This window comes from Saimiri boliviensis, chromosome 3, assembly GCF_048565385.1.
Source record: "Saimiri boliviensis isolate mSaiBol1 chromosome 3, mSaiBol1.pri, whole genome shotgun sequence".
NCBI lineage: Eukaryota > Metazoa > Chordata > Mammalia > Primates > Cebidae > Saimiri > Saimiri boliviensis.
In genome coordinates this window covers 132,770,485-132,788,574 of record NC_133451.1, presented here as the reverse complement: position 1 = coordinate 132,788,574, position 18,090 = coordinate 132,770,485, and the positions used below count along the sequence as shown (strand labels likewise).

At 41.5% G+C, this 18,090-nt stretch overlaps 1 protein-coding gene across 3 annotated transcripts in view; it reads right to left on the bottom strand.

The window, feature by feature from the left end:
- PDGFC (platelet derived growth factor C) overlaps positions 1–16,458 on the bottom strand; it is a 213,499-nt gene extending 197,041 nt beyond the window's left edge. Inside the window, exon 1 of one of the 3 annotated variants that reach the window (XM_003927945.3) lies at positions 15,432–16,458. In XM_003927945.3, coding sequence (XP_003927994.1) covers positions 15,432–15,549 — 118 coding nt within the window. In that variant the 5' untranslated portion in view covers positions 15,550–16,458. The remainder of the gene's footprint in view (positions 1–15,431) is intronic. The other 2 variants (XM_074396791.1, XM_003927946.3) reach the window with 2 other exon arrangements.
- Between the last annotated feature and the right edge of the window lie 1,632 nt (positions 16,459–18,090).

The following is an 18,090-nucleotide window of genomic DNA, read 5'->3' as shown; positions in this document are numbered from 1 at the left end:
GCAACAGACACTAGAAATTCCATATCAAGGACCCAGGCAGACTTGTTGTGGGTTTCTCTCTGTCTTTTATGGTTTCTGAGGTCTCACTTATAAGGGCATCAAAGCCAAAAAAAATAAAGTAATGGTCATTAAAGTGGTCATTGAATTTGTATTTCCACTGTTCTTTTTACATCTCTAAAGCTTTTTATCCGTTTAAAGTTCTTGCTAGTTCAGGTTTGGATGTATGCTTTTAATATGCATTTTCCACATGTCACTCCCCACCCAATAACCAGCGTTTGGTACTACATTTGATTCCCACTTCTCCCACAGCATTCATGAACCTTCTCTGCTTACCAACCCCACTCTTTGCTTCATCTCCATATCTCAGACTTATCATCTCATTTTCCTTCTTGATGGACTGGCCAGGCAAAAACACCTACTTCTGTTATATTTCTCTCATATATCATATACCTCTACTTTAGTCATTATGCTGGACTGAAATGCTGGACTAAAATAACACTGCAGCAGTTTATCCAACTCCATTGGATAAACCACCAGTAAGTTGGGAACCATTGGTAAATTAGCCCTTGCATCTCCTCTCACTCCCTTACTTTGTCAAAAATTATCTCAAGGATCACTTCCTCCAAAACTTAGTATCTACTTTCCCACCAAATAAACTCCATTCCTACTGTGATTATTTGGTATGTGGCTTAAGAGTTCTACAATTATTTCACCTGTGTTCCAATATCAACTGCACAAGAACTTTCTAAAATAGAAGGCTTATTTCTTGCTACACATTTAATCTTTTCATCGACTCTGACTCTCTCCCAAACCTCCAAAATAAGCAAAGAAACAAAACATGTTTCCTTCCATCCTGGAACCACTATCTTCTTCTCTCCTAAAAACTTAATGTATGACCGGGCTCAGTGGCTCCACACCTGTAATTCCAGCACTTTGGGAGGCAGATCACCTGAGGTCAGAAGTTTAAGACCAGCCTGACCAATGTGGAGAAACCCCATGTCTACTAAAAATACAAAAGTAGCCGGGCATGGTGGCACATGCCTGTAATCCCCGCTACTTGGGAGGCTTAGGCAGGAGAATTGCTTGGACCTGGGAGGCAGAGGTTGCGGTGAGCAGAGATCGTGCCGTTGCACTCCAGCCTGGCAGACAGAGCAAAACTCCATCTCAAAAAATAAGAAAATTAATTTACAAAACTTGATGTCTCACTTCCTTTACTCCACATCCATTCTTCTACACCACTTACTACATTGAAGATTTTTTCCTTTGTGTCAACATGGAAAAATCCTATGCTGCTCATTGGTCTTCATTTTCTACCGTCTCTGCTGTATTTTATGATATGGGTGAATTTCTGTGAATTTTCTCGCTCTATTCTTCTCATCCTTCACTACTGGCATTGTGACTGCACTGATCCCTTCATGACTTCCTCTTCAGGGGATTTCTTCCTGTGAGACTTCCCTTTTCCTTTTGATCTTATTCTTCACTGTTCGGCAAACTTCATTCCGTTTCTATCCTTTATATACCATTAGGAATCAGATTTAATTCATAATTTGGCTGCCCACATAGCTGCGACGGGAGGGTCGATAACGGAGTTCACACGAGGCATGAAGAATCACCTTCTATTTACTCAAGCCCAAGTCATATATCAATTTTCCTCCCTTTGTGCCTCCTATTTCCAGTGACCTTCCCACTGAACCTGCTTCAGAAGTCTCCCTCAAGACAAACTGCACTTTAGACTGCATGAATTTCCCACACTTCCTTACTGTGCATATCTATCCACCAGGCTCCCAACTCCTAAAATCCTACCCACCATTGATTCTGCATGTCCAAATGACGCTCATCTTTCCTGGCCCCTTTGTTCAAAATATATATCTCTCTCCTAACAACTTTTTTCAGCCTTTTCTAATGGCTCAGCTAAATAATCTTGCCTTTCTCTGAATTCCCACCAAACATGATACTATCACTTTTTATTATCTAATATACCTAACTGCATATCTCATCTCTCCCTTTGACTATACACTACTTGAAGGCAGTGACTAAGTCTAATTTCCCTTCGCATCTTCCACAACACATCAGCTTCAGGCAGATACCTAAGGCACAAAGATGTGAATTGTTTTCAAGATCACAGAAAATCCAGTTTAAATGCAGGTCTTAGGTTTCTTCATAGACTTAAGGCCATCAAGTTACTCATTTAAAAAAAAGGAAATAACCAGCCACACATTACACAGAAACTATAATATCCACCATTGTCCGTTGTTTTTTAAGCCCGTGAAGCTGAAGCAATTATTTCTGCTGCCAAACTTCCAGCAGTAACACTTAAAAGTTGCCAGTATGTTATAATGCCATCAGTTTTCAAAACTTAGAAAGGCTCATTGATTTTTACTAAGGATTTCTTTCACAATCACTTCCTTTAAGGCCAAATGAGCCAACCATGACTGACAGAAGATATAGAATGAATAAACGTTATGGTATCAACATAAAAATTATTTAGTTTCCTGTGCTTACTTCAATTTCCAAGTTGATTTCTAGCTCCCATTGCCAGTAGTCATTACTATCAATGGGTAGCACAACACATTTTTATATATCCACCCACTCAACTTCCCTTTATTGAACCATTTTGGCACAATCATCACACCCAATTTCAGAGAAGGTAAACGAATATCCTAATGCAATAAAGTTGCCCTGCTAAAAGCAAGATAACTCGGATAGGACTTATTGCCCACTCCTTAAGTAAGACAAACGAATCTCACACTAGGGTGGTTATAATAGCAGTTTTATTATAAGACTGGCAGAGTTACAGTAACTATAAATCCTAACTGTTGTTAGATTTTTTACTTTACATAGTTGTAGTTACGAATCGACTCTTGTAAGCCAGAACAATTATTTTACAATTAGTTTAGACATGTCTGAGCCCAGAAGGAAAATTTCTATTTTAGTCATCTTATTTTCCTTTAAAAGAAACTAATGCTACCAGAAATCAGATCAATTCAATCTTGACACATGAGTTTCTAGCCATTTCTCAAAGTTGAACAGATTTATAAATGCAATTGCTCAAAATTTTAGGTATGCTTTCCAACTGCAATACAAAAACAGCAATAATGGATTTCCATGCACTTGACAAAAACAAACAAATAAACAAAAACAAGCTTGCAACCTCGTATTCAAAGTAGAACATGGCCACCACCCTATAAAACATAATACACACCCCTATATTTGGACTGCAAATCTATCACTTAAACATCTAGTAAATGACCCAATTTGTTTACATGGCCCTGTAGCTTTTTATGGCCTTTCCATAAAGAAGTTATTACATCCATTCCCTTTATTTTGTTTAAGAGTGTTTGAATGAGCCCCAGAACCACAGGTTAGTTAAACAAGCCATTCGTAGATGGACGTGGTCTCATATAATTCACCACTACCAGGGACATTTTCAGAACAATGTTTGTAGTTTTCTAACACCACACATTCCTACACACCAAAAGTACTTCCTGTGCTTTATGCAGTTTTAAGTGTTCGGCAGCTATATTAAATAAGTCCTATTTTTCCATTTATTCCAAGCAAACTTGTGGCATTTACACTTCTTCCAGAAGATTTGCACCTCTGAGATTTTGCTATGGTAGGTTGGCCACTCAGAAATGACTGCAAACAAAGATTGCAAGGGAAATGGAAAATCCAGACACCCTAATTGATTTCCTAGGATGTAAATGTTAGTTCTAAAAGGAAACCATTTTAAAGCTGTTAGTTTAATGGGGTGCCCAACTGATGCCTATTAAAAGTTATCAGTACAGATTAAAGAAGCATTTTCCACAGTGAAGCAAAAACTTTTTAAAAATAATAATAGAGATAATTTGAATCCTAATTTTTTCTTTGTTACCATGGCTTAAAACCTCAAGACTGCTAATATTCTCAAGAAAACACAAATAAAAAACACTTTTTAAAGGGTTAGTATTTATCAGTTAGGTATCTCGGCTCAGTATCTCTCAATAACCTAGCCAGATTCTGACCTGGGAAATTGCCTGCTATTTTTTGATTGCTGCTTTTTCTAGAAACAGACAGTTTGGACCACAGTGACTAACACAATGCAAAGATACAGTTGAACTCACTATATATATATATATATATATATATATATATATATATATATATATGAAACTGTTAAATATAAAAAGTTGGGATATCTCTACCAGTATGCATTTTGTTACTGACTTTACTTTTCTTATTATTATAATTTACGTTCTGGGTTACATGTGTTGATCATGCAGGACTGTTACGTAGGTATACACACGCCATGGTGGTTTTGCTGCATCCATCCCCCCATCATCTACATTAGGCATTTCTCCTAATGTTATCCCTCCCCAATCCCCCCAACCCCTGCTATCCCTCTCCTAGGCCCCTCATCGCCACAACAGGCCCTGGTATGTGATGTTCCCCTCCCTGTATCCATGTGTTCTCATTGTTCAACACCCCCTTATGAGTGAGAACATGTGATGTTTGGTTTTCTGTTCCTTTGTCAGTTTGCTGAGAATGATGGTTTACAGCTTCATCCATGTTCCTGCAAAAAAACATGAACTCATCCTTTTTTATGGCTGCATAGTATTCCATGGTATATATGTGCCAGTTAGAATGGTGATTATTCAAAAATCTGGAGATAACAGATACTGGAGAGGATGTGGAGAAATAGGAATGCTTTTACACTGTTGGTGGGAGTGTAAATTAGTTTAACCATTGTGGAAGACAGTGTGGCAATTCCTCCAGGACCTAGAAATAGAAATTCCATTTGACCCAGTAATCCCATCACTGGGTATATACCAAAGGATTATAAATCTTTCTATTATAAAGACACATACACAGGTATGTTTATTGCTACACTGTTTACAATAGCAAAGACTTGGAACCAACCCAAATGCCCATCAATGATAGGCTGGATAAAGAAAACTGACTTTACTTTTATTCCTAAACAAAAGTACATTATTTCTGGAGCTCTCCATGAAAATTCATTGCCTCTGCAATACAAGAGACTAGACCCCATAGCACACTAGTGTTTTTATAGCTTTAGATGCAGTTTTATAGATATAGATATATACGTATGTGTGTGTGTGTGTGTGTGTGTGTGTGTGTGTGTATTCTTTTTCATGTAGAGCTCCAAAGATAGTGTACTTTTGTTTAGAAATAAAAGTAAAGTCAGCAACAATATGCACAGTTGTAGAAATGTCACTGCCCATTGGAAATAAAGCATCCCGTAATGGCTTTTATTATCTACAACAGCAAAAGATTTCCAGCAGAGATCTGCCTCCAGGACACCCACCTCAGGCTGTGGAGGAACAGATCTATGCTTTTCATACCAGCTTCATCCAACCTTTTCCCTTGTTTTTATGGTACTCACAAAACCACCAACTATTATAAGAAATTCACCTAAATTCTGTCCATCCCTTTAATGGGTAATCCAAAGGCAAATCACACTCTAGTAAGAAAGAGTCATCAGTATGCTTCCATAAAGCAATCTGAAAACACTAATGGTTACTGTGTTTTTCCTATGTTCTCTACTGTACTTTAAACCCGCCTGTCATTAGATCTCAGGTTTAAAGTACAGTAAATCAGAAATGAACACTGCAGGTTTCCTGCTTTTCCCAGACCCAGTAAGAAAATTCCAGTAAGAGAAATGAATACTCCTTTCTTCTAATTTGTTCGCATCTTACTCACGTTTTAAGCAAATGTTTCTTCTTAGCACACTGATTTTAAATATCATCTGCTACCATAGCAAAATAAATTATAAAGCTTTACTGACTCTCAATTTGCATTTCTAATCACCCTAGACTATGAATATATATATGGCATGATGGGAAACAAGCTGTGATTTATTTTTCAGAAGAAGAAAAAAGATAAATAATTATGACTACTTAAAAGACAGATGTCCTTTTAAATACGCTGCAAAATAACTTCCAGAAACAACAGGAGATTAGTACCACGTAAGTCCAACTTCTGTTGCTAATGGTTTCTGATCTCTGTAGTGACTCAAAGGGCAGGTGCAATGGCCAACTGCGCATATTTAAGCACAGAAGTATATCTGTATCATGCAAACACTGAAATGCTTAAAATACTATCCACTCATGAACAAGGATTTCCTAGAATGCAAACAGCATAGCTTCAAAAAATGACATGGCATCAAGATACTACATTCACCAAGAGAATTCAGTCATTTCAAATGCTGAAATATCACAAAATCTTTCCAGCATTTGTATACATGGGACCACAATGAACGTCAGTGGAAAAGTGATGCAGATGCTTCATGAAAAGTAACCTCGTAGGAACTAATTTTCCACACACTTGAGATCTTTTCCTCCTAAAAGTGTTAAACCTGTTTTCTTTGCCTGTGATGTAACAGCTTCCGGTCTTTAATTCAGTGTCCTCGAAGCTGCCTCCCTTCTGTCCCAATTATGGATCCTTTACCCAGTCTCATTCTGCATGCCATCCGTTTTGTGAATGAAGTGTGAAAACAGCTCTTTGTTTACATAAAGAAGGCAACATAGAGTAGTGTAGACACAGGCTCGGCTCATGAGACGGGAACTGAGGCTGCGCAGCCTGCCCTTCTAACCTGTTCACAACTGCCAAGCACGCCTGATGACCGAAAACCATTCCAGCAACAAGCAGTTATCTGCACACACCAAAGCAGAACTCTGCCACTGCCCGCCTGCTGATAAAGTCACCGAATAGAAAGGGTTTTGATGGAATCTTAAACATGAAGGCTTTTCCTTTTGTTAAAGTAACTGAATAGAAAGGGTTTTGATGGAATCTTAAACATGAAGGCTTTTCCTTTTGTTCCGTGTGTTAACTGCCAACCTTGCAGGAAGTACGCACAGCATCAGGGTCTTTGAATGTGTAAGTCCAGGACACCTTGCCACATTTTTGCTAGCTTCTCCTCACTCTCGACATTCCCGATGCTTCTTGCCTCCCACCCATGACACGCCTCTTCATGCCTCTTTTCTTTTCCTTAGGCTGTTCCTTCAGCCTAGGATCCTTCTCTCTTTTTCCCCTCTCAGACCTGCTTCAAAACACATCACCTCCTCTGTGGGAGCTTTTCTCCTTCAACTTCCCTTCCAGACAAAACCAACCACTTAGTAAATCAATAGAGGATATTTGAAGCGAAATAAAGCACTCTGTGTTCCCATAGCAATTTGAGCACAAAACTAATAGACTGTGAAGTCAGAGGCAGGATCTGCCATCCTCTGACCAGGTTCCTCAAGGGCAGGGGCTGCTTCTTCTTCTCTGTGTACGCAACACCTAGGGCAAAGCTTAGCAAAGAGCAGATGCTCATAAATATTTGCTGAATGAAAACAATGTTCTAATAAAACATTAGACCGTTTAACTTATGGAGGAAGAGGCACGTGGCTCTGAGTCCTGGCTTGGAGTCAGACCAAGGTCCAAATATCTACCGGCTGTGGGACCTTAGCTCAGCTGCTTAGCCAGGGAAGCCCTGGTGTTTCTCCTAACATCTCACGGAGAGTTTATAAAACGTGTGCTCTCTGCAAACACTGAAGACAATGTGGCACCTAACAGTCACTCCTGGGTAGTCATTATTAAGCAATGCCAAACTTGAAGCTTACTCGGAGTCCTTCAGACCCATCCAACTACCCCCCAAAATGCATCTAAACCTTGCTGCTGCCAGGTCCTTCCTGGCAGTTCTTACTGGTTTATCAGCACATAGTGTACCTAGTAGAAATGTTAATCTACATCCTTGGACTTACCATGAATGACTTGTTCTGTTTGAGAATGTTGATTTCCCTTAAGGAATCAGACCCTTACTTTGCCTCAGCCCCACAAACCCCAGCAACAACCCCATACACACCTCAGTGGACTAAGACATAACCCAACTACTATTCTAAAGGAAAAAAGCTGGCTGGGCACATGGCTCACCACTGTAATCCCAAGGTGGGAGGATCACTTGACCCTAGGAGTTCCAGACCAGCCTGGACAACACGGTGAGACTCCATTTCTACAAATAAATACAAATATTAGCAGGGAGTGGTGGCACATGCCTGTAGTCCCAGCTACCTGGGAGGCTGAAAAGGGAGCACCACCTGAGCCTGAGGAGGTCGAGGCTGCAGTGAGCTATGATCACACCACTATACTCCAGCCCGGGTGGCAGAGGGAAACCCTGTCTCAAAAAAAAAAAAAAAAAAAAAAAAAAAAAAAAAAATCAAAAAAATATATAAAAGGCTAAAAGCTAAATACAATCAAATAATCCGAGTTTGAACATGAAAGAATAATTAAGCAGAACAGCAAGAGAGCAAATTTAGTGAAGCCAGCCTGGCAAAGAGGTCTGGTCTGGAAACATGGCAAATAACTGCCCAGGGAGGAGTCTGCTCAGTCACCAGGGGACAACAGAGAGTGGCTTAAAGACGGACATGCATTCTAAGGAGAAATCTGATGACAAATAAGATTAAACTATATTTAAAATGCATTCCCATAAGGTAAAAGAAAAATTAGCTAATGCTACCAAAATATCACAGCAACTTGGCTTTAATATAAATGTAGTTATTATAGTTCCTCTTTATAATTTTATTTCCCTTTGTTTTCAGATTTGGGAACTTTGCAAACAAAAAGTTTAAAAACATAAATTAATAATAATATTTTAGGCAAGCCATGAATTTATTTTCTAACAGTCTTGAACTTAAAAAACTTGAACTTCTGAATAGAATATCCATAGACTACAGTGTAAATAAAACTTCGGGTCATTCATTAAATCTACTTCAAAAAATAATAGGTTATACTTTCTAGTCTTCACTAAACAGGCTTATTTATTCATTTTTATGATAGTTTTACCATTGAGACGTCCCACTAAATGCTAAAATTATTACCAAAAGTTTTCTTTGTGGAACTGAGCGTGTCAATGTCAGCCATATTCTTCATCACCATCATTGAATAAAGCAAAATATTAAAATAAACATCATTCATCTACATACCTGCTTAAAGTACAATTCTAACATAATGGTAACCATTCTAAAGGTAGTATTTCCAGTTACTTGCCAATGTGTCAGATGCCTGCACAAATAGGAGTATCACTACATATATATATATATATATATATATATATATATATATATACACACACACGCACACATATATGTATATATTAGCTGTTGCATTTGATTAATGTGATTATTACGAGATTATTTTCCTTATTGTTCCTGTAACTATTTCAGAAGAAACGAATTCCTACATCATCTTCCAATCTGAAAAGCATGCAATCCACTAACATAATAAAGAAATGCTTTTATGAAAAGTATCTGAATTTTGAAACCAGGATTCCATTTGCCTAACTGGTTCTCACATAAAGAAAAATACATTTAACAGTGGCTCTCGAGTGACCTTGACAAGGTAAAGTCCGCTCTCTAGGCCTCAATCGGCACATCAGTGAAGATAAGCTTCTGGGATCTTTCCAGCGCTAACATTCCTCCTACCACACATGCTGCTGAGTTCTAGCCTGTGCAGGCGATCCTTGAGCCACAGGCAACACGTAGAAAGCACACAGATTCTGGGGGCTTGTCATCTATGCCATATTTTCAAGAGCCCTTGGTCTGTATCATACCACAGTCCCCATCTTCAGAAAATACGAGGCTATGCACAGCAATTACACTTTTGAAAGAGTAATCAGTTCTCGGAAACCTATCCATTTGCCTGGTACCTGCTCACTTGGTAACATGTATCTTTACCAAGAGTAAAACGTGGTACTCTGATCGGCACAACCCATCACTACCAATACATGAACAAGCTTCTCTTTCTATTTAAGAAGTCACATAGTGTGCAAGTTCCAAGTCCAAAAAGATATCTTAAAAGATGGCCTATTGTTAGAGTTAACAGCATAGTCTGTCTTTAGTAAGACACTAACTACATCTAGAACCTTTCAACAGATACTCACTGGGCATGCTCTCTGCCATGCCTGTCTCAGATGCTGAAGGTCCTACAAGAAGCATTTCAAACAAGGTCCACGCTCTCAAGGACTTAGATTTTATAGTAGGATGAGGGATACTGGTAGATAATAAATTAATTAGTTAATAAACAAGAATATCGAGGAGTATTAAGTACTACTTAATTAATTAATTAACTATGAGTAGATAATGAGAGGTGGTTAATTTAGATTAAGTGCTCAGAAAAAAAGATCTCTCTGAGGAAGTGAATCACTTCATCTGGATGATGCCAAGGTGCTGCCCATGCGGGAGCAGCTGGTTAGTGTCAGCCAGAGAGGCAGGGAAACAGCTGGGGGTTGTGACCGCATGCCAAGGGTGCCATGTCGCCTTCACGACTCTCCCCAGGCCATAACCCTTGAGGAGCTAAAACCAAAAGAGCTGGAGGAAGGGGGCTTGAAAAAAGCCCTACCCCTTCTTTACTCCAGGTTCTTCAAGTAACAGGTCAGGCCTGAGCTGCCAAGCAGAGAGGAAAAAAGATAGAAGTTTAACCCCAATGTGAACCAAACTGTCCACAGCTCAAAGTGTCAAAAGGCTTAACAATCAGTATGGCAGGAACATTGATCGATCCCGACACAGGCCAACAGGGTTACAGAAGTATCTTAGAGGCCTTGAGCAGTATCAGGCCTTGAGCAGTATCCGGCACTGAAGTTTCCGCTTCACATCGTTGGTCCATTTGTCTTAGAGGAGATGCGCTAGTCCCTTCCCAACTCACTGGAAATATTTCAACATTTCAACATTTTGGTAATCAGTATGGTAATTAACACTGGTGCATACTAAATAATTATCAAACATTAGATGTCTCCTTAGGTAATACAAAATAAAGGGAGATTTGGAAAATAAAATCATAGCTAGAGGCAGTAGTGGTGAAAAATAACACAACATACAGATTGTTTACAGCTAATCTCAACTAAAAGGCCAAGAAGCAACAGAGATTGCTTAATAAATAAGTTATATAGAGATTACACAGAGTTACATAGAAAAGTCGGAGTAAGTAAACGAAGGAACTTTATGACTTCTACCATTTTGGTTGATACAAACAGAGAAACCTACAGGAAAAATTTCATCAGTCTTGAAAACTTTTTTTTTTCCCTATGAACATTATGAAGGTCTTGATTCATTACTACTTATTTAACATATCACCTTATCATTAGAATTTTTTTTTCTCCCGAAGGTGCAAAAGTTTATAGATAAAACTTAGAATCTTACCAGTCTAAAGGTTGAAAACAAACATGAAGTAGAAGCTAATACACAGAAGATATTTAAGAAATAACTTTCAGGAAGGGCGAAATAAGAGTAGACAAAGCTAAGATTTCAGTGCCTGAGACAGAGCTAGATCTCATAGAAGAGATGGTAGCACTGGGAAGAGTTTAGCGTTGAATCCCATCCTCTATTTACAATTATTTAACAAATGATACATTCATTCTTGAGGCTTCCTACAAACCTTTGCACTTTTTAAACACCTTTTAGTGGTAAAAGCAAAGTATATCATTTATCCAATATCTGTGATTACAGTTGATATGGAAGAACAATGACCATATAATAGGGCTTTTTAATCGCCTACTGTGAAAAGACAAAATTCATCATTACACAATGGCATTCTACTCATTCAACTTCCTCAACTGTCTCAAACAGCAGAGAACCAGAAGGAAGTTTTTTTTCTGTTTTTGGTAAAAAAGCCTTTAAACAACAAAAATAAATGTCACAAAGTTCACGCAATCAAACTTATAGGGAAATTTACAGGAAAGTCCCTTTGGTCTGCAGTTGGAGCCTATTTGCTCTTAGACGCTGTTCTAAATATTGTGGTTACCTGTTTTTTATAAAATTGAGATTTGAAGCTGCCACCTAAAAATGGTGGTGAGGAAACTGGACACATTTTTTAATTTCCCATTTTTAATTCACATTTTGTTAGATACAGGCGCATTGGCAGTAGGAAGAGAAAGCTGGCACTGATAAAAAGAGTCGGAAAATCCATGAATGCAAAATACAGGCAAAAGGGCATTACCAGTAGACCAAAGTCAATTGTTCCGCATGCCACAAAAGCCCCTGAGAAAAAGAACACATACAATAACTGATGTTTATAAGGCCATTCCTAGCAAATCGCGTCATATTCCAAATCTAAATTCAGAATAGTTAAAGAAAATGAGAAAAAATAAGATGCATGCACCTGATCTAAGAGTAAACTAAAATCCCTCACCAACAACACAAGTACAAGAGCCATTCCTCCACCAACAACTTTGTCACTGACATCTCTTTGCGCTGCCGGCAACAGACAAATAAGTTCTGTTTTGTTTCTGAATATGTATGATTCCTTCTGCTACAATTCAGACGCACCATCCCAGAACTTAATCATTCCACAATAGGCATTCTCATCTAAAACCAGTGTGCACAAAATATGAATATTATTCACCATGGACACATAGCAAGTATACAGGCCAGACACCCTCCAAGCAAGTCAATGTTACATTTTATATCTTTCATCAAGTTAAATCTGAAGCCTCTTGTTTTCATATGTGAGACAGGGTCAGAAGTAAAGTTAAAAATTAAGTACAGTATATGAAGTCAACTTATAATACTAGAGGATGAAACTGTACAGTAAAAGTGGCAAGAATTGCCATCCAATGGTAGGTCAAAAACCCAGATACCTAACAATAGTGTAAATGATACTAACCCTTCAAAACTAATTTTGAACCACGTCCACATGATCCAGCCTAAATCCATGTATGCAGCATTGGCTATAGCAATCAATTTCCAATTCTACCTCCTCTTAGGACAACAAGTTGATATTAAAACTGAACAGTGTGAGAGACCTGATTGAGCAAACACCACTGGAGACTTTAGCATACTCAAGAAAATAGAGTATCATGAGGAGGGGTTCTTGGAGACAGGAATGAGCTCCTAGAGTCATAATACATCAATTTGGACATTTCATAGCACTTAGAAGACTTTTCATAAAATGACGCAATGCATGAACTGGGCGAATGGGATCTGGGCCAATGGGATTTTCTACGTGGTTTCCTAAAGGAGGGTTGCTATTTACAGGATTGTACAACTGTCAAAATTGAGACAGCAGTAGGGCAATCAGCAATCAATCATAATTCAGTATAAGAGCAAAAAATTACCCACATAATGGAAAATTTGAAAGTCAAAAAAAGGAAGCAGCAGTCGTAGTAATGGTAACAGTAGTAGCTCTAGCAAATCTGGTTACATTCCAGGGGAATCTTCGTTAGCGCCCACCTGTTATCCTCAAATCTTGAAACTCTGATGTATAAAAATCAACCTGAGCATGTGCAGGAAAATAGCTCTATATTGCCCCCTAGTGCTGGCCAGTGCCACTTTTCCTTGGGCTAAAAACTACAAAGTGAGTAGTTCCTCTACGTCTAGTTACTTCCTGCTGCCATCCTTAACCCAGACCATCCACCAAACATAGGCCAATCCTCTGCCCACAGACTAGGAAACAAGTAGCTATTTTTAGCATCATGCATCTTAGGAATGGAAATGGCCCAGCCTCAGATGGCAACCGAGTATGTGTGGCCTGGCTTAATGAACTCATCTCTCCTGAGTGAACCTACTTGGGTAAAGTGGCCCATGACCACACGCTACATGACAGCTCTCGGCCCCTTACAAAGTGATGATAGCATGTGGAACCCAGAGAGAACTACACGGAAAGGACCAAGAGAAGCATAGGTTAGCAAAGAGATTCGGGGAGATGCCAAGATAGGCTTGATAAGACAAGGCAATAGGAGAAATGATATGAGACAGGAACAATAAAAAGCAGAAGCCAGGAAGCCAGGAATACTGTGCATTGCTGTCATTATGGAGGAGCTTGTCTAGTAAGAAACAGTATTTTGAACGGGACATTTATTTTACATGAGAAAGAACAAAGATTAGTCTCATCTGTTTCCTGCACGGGTACAGCTGGCACTGTGGCTCCTTTGATCGCTTTCCCTCAGTCCTCTGTAGCTCCTGTGATTAGAGATAGATTCCTAGGCTGCCCTTTGATCAGCAGCTCCAGGAGTCTGCAGGTGCCATGTGCCATCGTGTTAGCAAGTTGTAAGAAGCACCACACTAATATTGGCAGATAAATGTGATATTGTGTCTTGCTGCGCAACAAATACAAATACTGTCTGCAAAAGTCCCCAGAATATTTTATCTATTTTCATACCCTAGAACTTTCTGTGCTTTCTTAAACATGAACACTTAGAGTTTAAACTCAAAGTTGAAGCCTCAAAACGTGCCAATATGAAAAGGAAAAAAAATCTCTGTGACTTAAAACTATAGGACACCCCATTCGGATTTTGTAGGTATGCCACTTCTGTTCATTTGGCATGGTTAATGAAGTGACAGAATCCTTGCATTCTGAATAGATGATACACAAAGCAGTAAAAACATGTATATTCCTTTTCAAACCAACAGTAAGAGCCATCACTTGTAAACAGGGTGTTAAATATTCCAATTTTAGACAGCCTACATTAACATTGTGGTTTCATGTGCAGTATAAAATTTCTATTTACAAAGTATTCTCAAAAATGACTTCATAATGGTAGATGAAGATAAAAAGAGTTTAGAAATTGAATGATGTAAATCATATGGGTTCAGAGGCTAAGCAAATTACACACCCTGAAGCTGCCCTGGCTTTATGAAAGGAGCCTTTCTCCAGCTCTGTGCAATCCCAGCCCAAGGGAACTTGCATCTGAGAGTTTTCCAAACATTTCAGGTACACTTGAAAGCTGAAAGTAATTCTCATTTCCTATGCAGGATTAAGTCGTTTCCAGCACAAACAAAATAGCAGTCATTCACTAACACATACAAAAACACACCACCAGAACAGTAAGGACTTGAGTACAAAGGCAAGTTTAAAAGAAATATGTATATGTATATATATATATATATATATATATATAGAGAGAGAGAGAGAGAGAGAGAGAGAGAGGACGCAAGAGAAACACATTTTTTAATTCCTCTAAAAACGACCATATAGTCTCTTGACCTCTATATTTCCTATACCTATTGATTAATTGATGACTTCGACCTAGAGTGCTTCAATTAATGCGGCTGATGCATTTCCTGACCGACCCGCCCTCACCCTCCCCAAATCTGAGTAAAGTCTAACATGCCAAGACTCATTCATTTTGGATTCGTTTTTAGAGGCAGTTCTTGAACTTCTAACTCTGCCAATGAGCGAACCTGCAATGTGCATTTGAACTGACGTTCACAATCGCTCCCAGAATGTCCTCACTCCAACTGAGGCTGCAGTGGCACTCACGTTGCCCTCTTGGAGCTTTGTGGCAGCTCCCGAAGTTGCAAACTACACTCACCCTTCCACAGTCCATGCCGACGAACGCAGCGCGCATTTACGTGGAGAGACCAAAGACAGCTTCGCAGTCTAGTGTACATCACACACCAACGCACAATGCCAACGTTCACGCACACAGCGAGAAACGAGCCGGGGAGAAGGGGGGAAAGACTCACCGTTCTGTTCCTTGTTGCTGGAGAACTGGAATTTACTGCTCAGGCTGGATTCCGCCTGAGTCCCCAGTCTCTGGCCGACCAGGGCAGATATCAGCAGGAGAAGCCCGAGGAGGAGCATTTGGCTGACCGGGGCGAGAGCTCACTCACGGCGGGCACTTGGGCAGCAGCGACTCCCGAGTCTCTCTCACCGCCGCCAGGGGAAGGCTGCACTGGGGTGGAAGCGCCGAGCCTGCTCTGGCAGCAGAGAATCGCAGGGTAGTTTCCACATAATCCCATCCAAAACTTTTTCCTAGAGCCCTCTTCTGTGTCTCCAGTTTTTGAAAAGGATCAAAGCAAAACCTGGACCTGAACCAGTTTCCCAAGGTTTAAACAAATCCTGAGCTGTGGCGAAGTGGTGGGGGTGGGGGTGAAGGCGAGGGAGGAATGAGGGGGTGGGGACGCGGGGGAGCAGCGAGGAGTCACCAGCAAGTAGCTGGGAGCACCTGTCAGTTCGGGGGACGGGACAGAGGCGAAAACTCAAGGGTCGCGCGCAGCCAGACTGGAAGCCAAGTCCGCGGCGAGCAGTTTCTGATCAATAACAAAGCTGCCAATAGATGCGCCCCTCTCCTCCGCCCCACCCCCTATCCCCGGAGGGGGAGGGGGGAGAAACCAGGCGGGGGCGCCGCGGCGGGTCCCAAGGGCCGGGGCGCCGGAGCGGGGCCGCGGGGGGGCTCCGGGCGGAGGGAGGCCGGGGCGCGGGCGGAGGGAGGCCGCGGGGCTCCCGCTCCCCAGCCCGGCGCGCAGTGGGCTCCGGATTCCAGTACCGGGCTTGAGTTTTCCGTGACCAAAGTTCACCTTGTTCGGGCGCGTCCCCCGCTCCTCAAAGCCTGGGGCAATTCGGCCACTCGGGGTCACCGCGGGGCTCCGGTCGTTCCCCGTCCCCTCCCCCACGCCCCGGGCTCCGCGCTAACCGCGGGGCGCGGCGCGGCGTCTCTGCACGGGGTGAAGAGGGAAGGCCCGTGACCGCCCGGAGGATCCGGCTTGTGACCTCCCCTTCTCTACCTTCACCCCGCCGGGCGGCAAACGGGAGGTGGGCGCCGTGGGCCGAGCCCGGGCGGAGCGCGCGGCGGGGGAGCGGGGGAGGCTCAGCGGCTCTCCCGCGGAGGGCCGAGGGGGCGGGCGGGGGTCGGCGCCTCGGGGAGGGGCAGCCCCGGGCGGCGTCTGCGGGAACGGGCTTGGCCGCCCACTGGCTGTCAACAGGTGCTGCGCAGACAGGGGGTGCTGCGGGGCTCGCTTTGGGAAGACCCCGATGGCCCAAGCGAGGAATGCGGCCGAGGCGGCCCCGGCTTTCCTTTCCACGGAACACCCCTAACCCCAAATACAGAGCAGGGTTGGTGGTGATGGGTGCTGCAGAAGCAAGAAGTGGTAAAGAACTTCCTGCAACTCTCTTTCTCCCGCCCCCTGTCGCCTGACTTGTCATTAACTTCCAGGGGGGATTCCCCACTCCCTAAGGTCTTTGCTAGAACCCTTGACCAGAGTTTCAGAACAGAAAAAGAGAAGGAAAAGAATTCAAAGGTTTTCCTCAATTTCCAGCTCCCTAAAGCAGGATGGACAAAGCAAAAGCAAAGGCAGCCAAAATAATAACACTCATTTAACAAGTACTGTATTTATTGAATGCTTACTCTATCGGGCACTGTTTAGAGGTTGGAGCCACAGCAGTGAAAACAGACAAAAGTCCCTGCCCTCCTGAAGCAGACATGGTAGTTGGGCAGCGTTAAGCCAACAGCAAGCTCTTCTGAGAATGGTGTCTAGGGGACTCAGAATGATCCTGCAGCCTTGGAGTTTCCTGCAGTGCAGTCTCTAACACAACTAGCCTGCCCTGAACCCCTAGTGATAGAATTGTTTACATTTAATACACCAAAAACTTTGAGAAAGAGCCGAAATCTGTATGTGGTCTGTGTTCAGGCTGAGTTTGAGAGAGAGGCTGGTGCTTTGAGACCTATCTTATGAGGTAGTCTGAAATGAAACGAACAGGCCAAGCAGGGCTTATGGTGGTTCCATGTGTGCTAAATGTGTCTGTGACAGGATCCAACATGCTTTCTTTGTGGAGAAGCAGAAAATCACAGTGATGTGTCGAAGGCAGAAGCAGAGAGTCAGAAAATGGAATTTTAAAATGAAGCTATTTTGAGTAATAATCAAAATGAAAACAGCATATATCAAGCAAGTGCCATGGCAGGCAAATCAGCAGTATCACCCAACTTCTTGTGGAATAAAAAGTCGATGCAAACAATTCCACCATCAAGGACACTTGGGCTGGAACAGAAAACCAAAATTGCAATGTCCCTAAAAGTAAGGAGTAGCATTTGGGCAACGACATATTCTTAATGGACCAAACCAGGAGCTGATCCTTCCTCAGTGGTGATGAAAATGCGAAGCCCTGTTTCTATACTCAGAAACCCGACTGGAAACAACCAACCAGACCTTTCTGCTTGGAATATCCTAGTCCTCTTGTTTTTTCTCTTTTGAAAGCTTCACCCATCTGTCTCATTAATTGAAAATTTCACCCACCTGTCTCATTCATTTATTCTTATTCCTTTACTACTTCTATCTACGGAGTACTAACTATATATTAAAGGCAAATAAGACCTGATCTCTGACTACAAGGAATTTACAGTTTAAT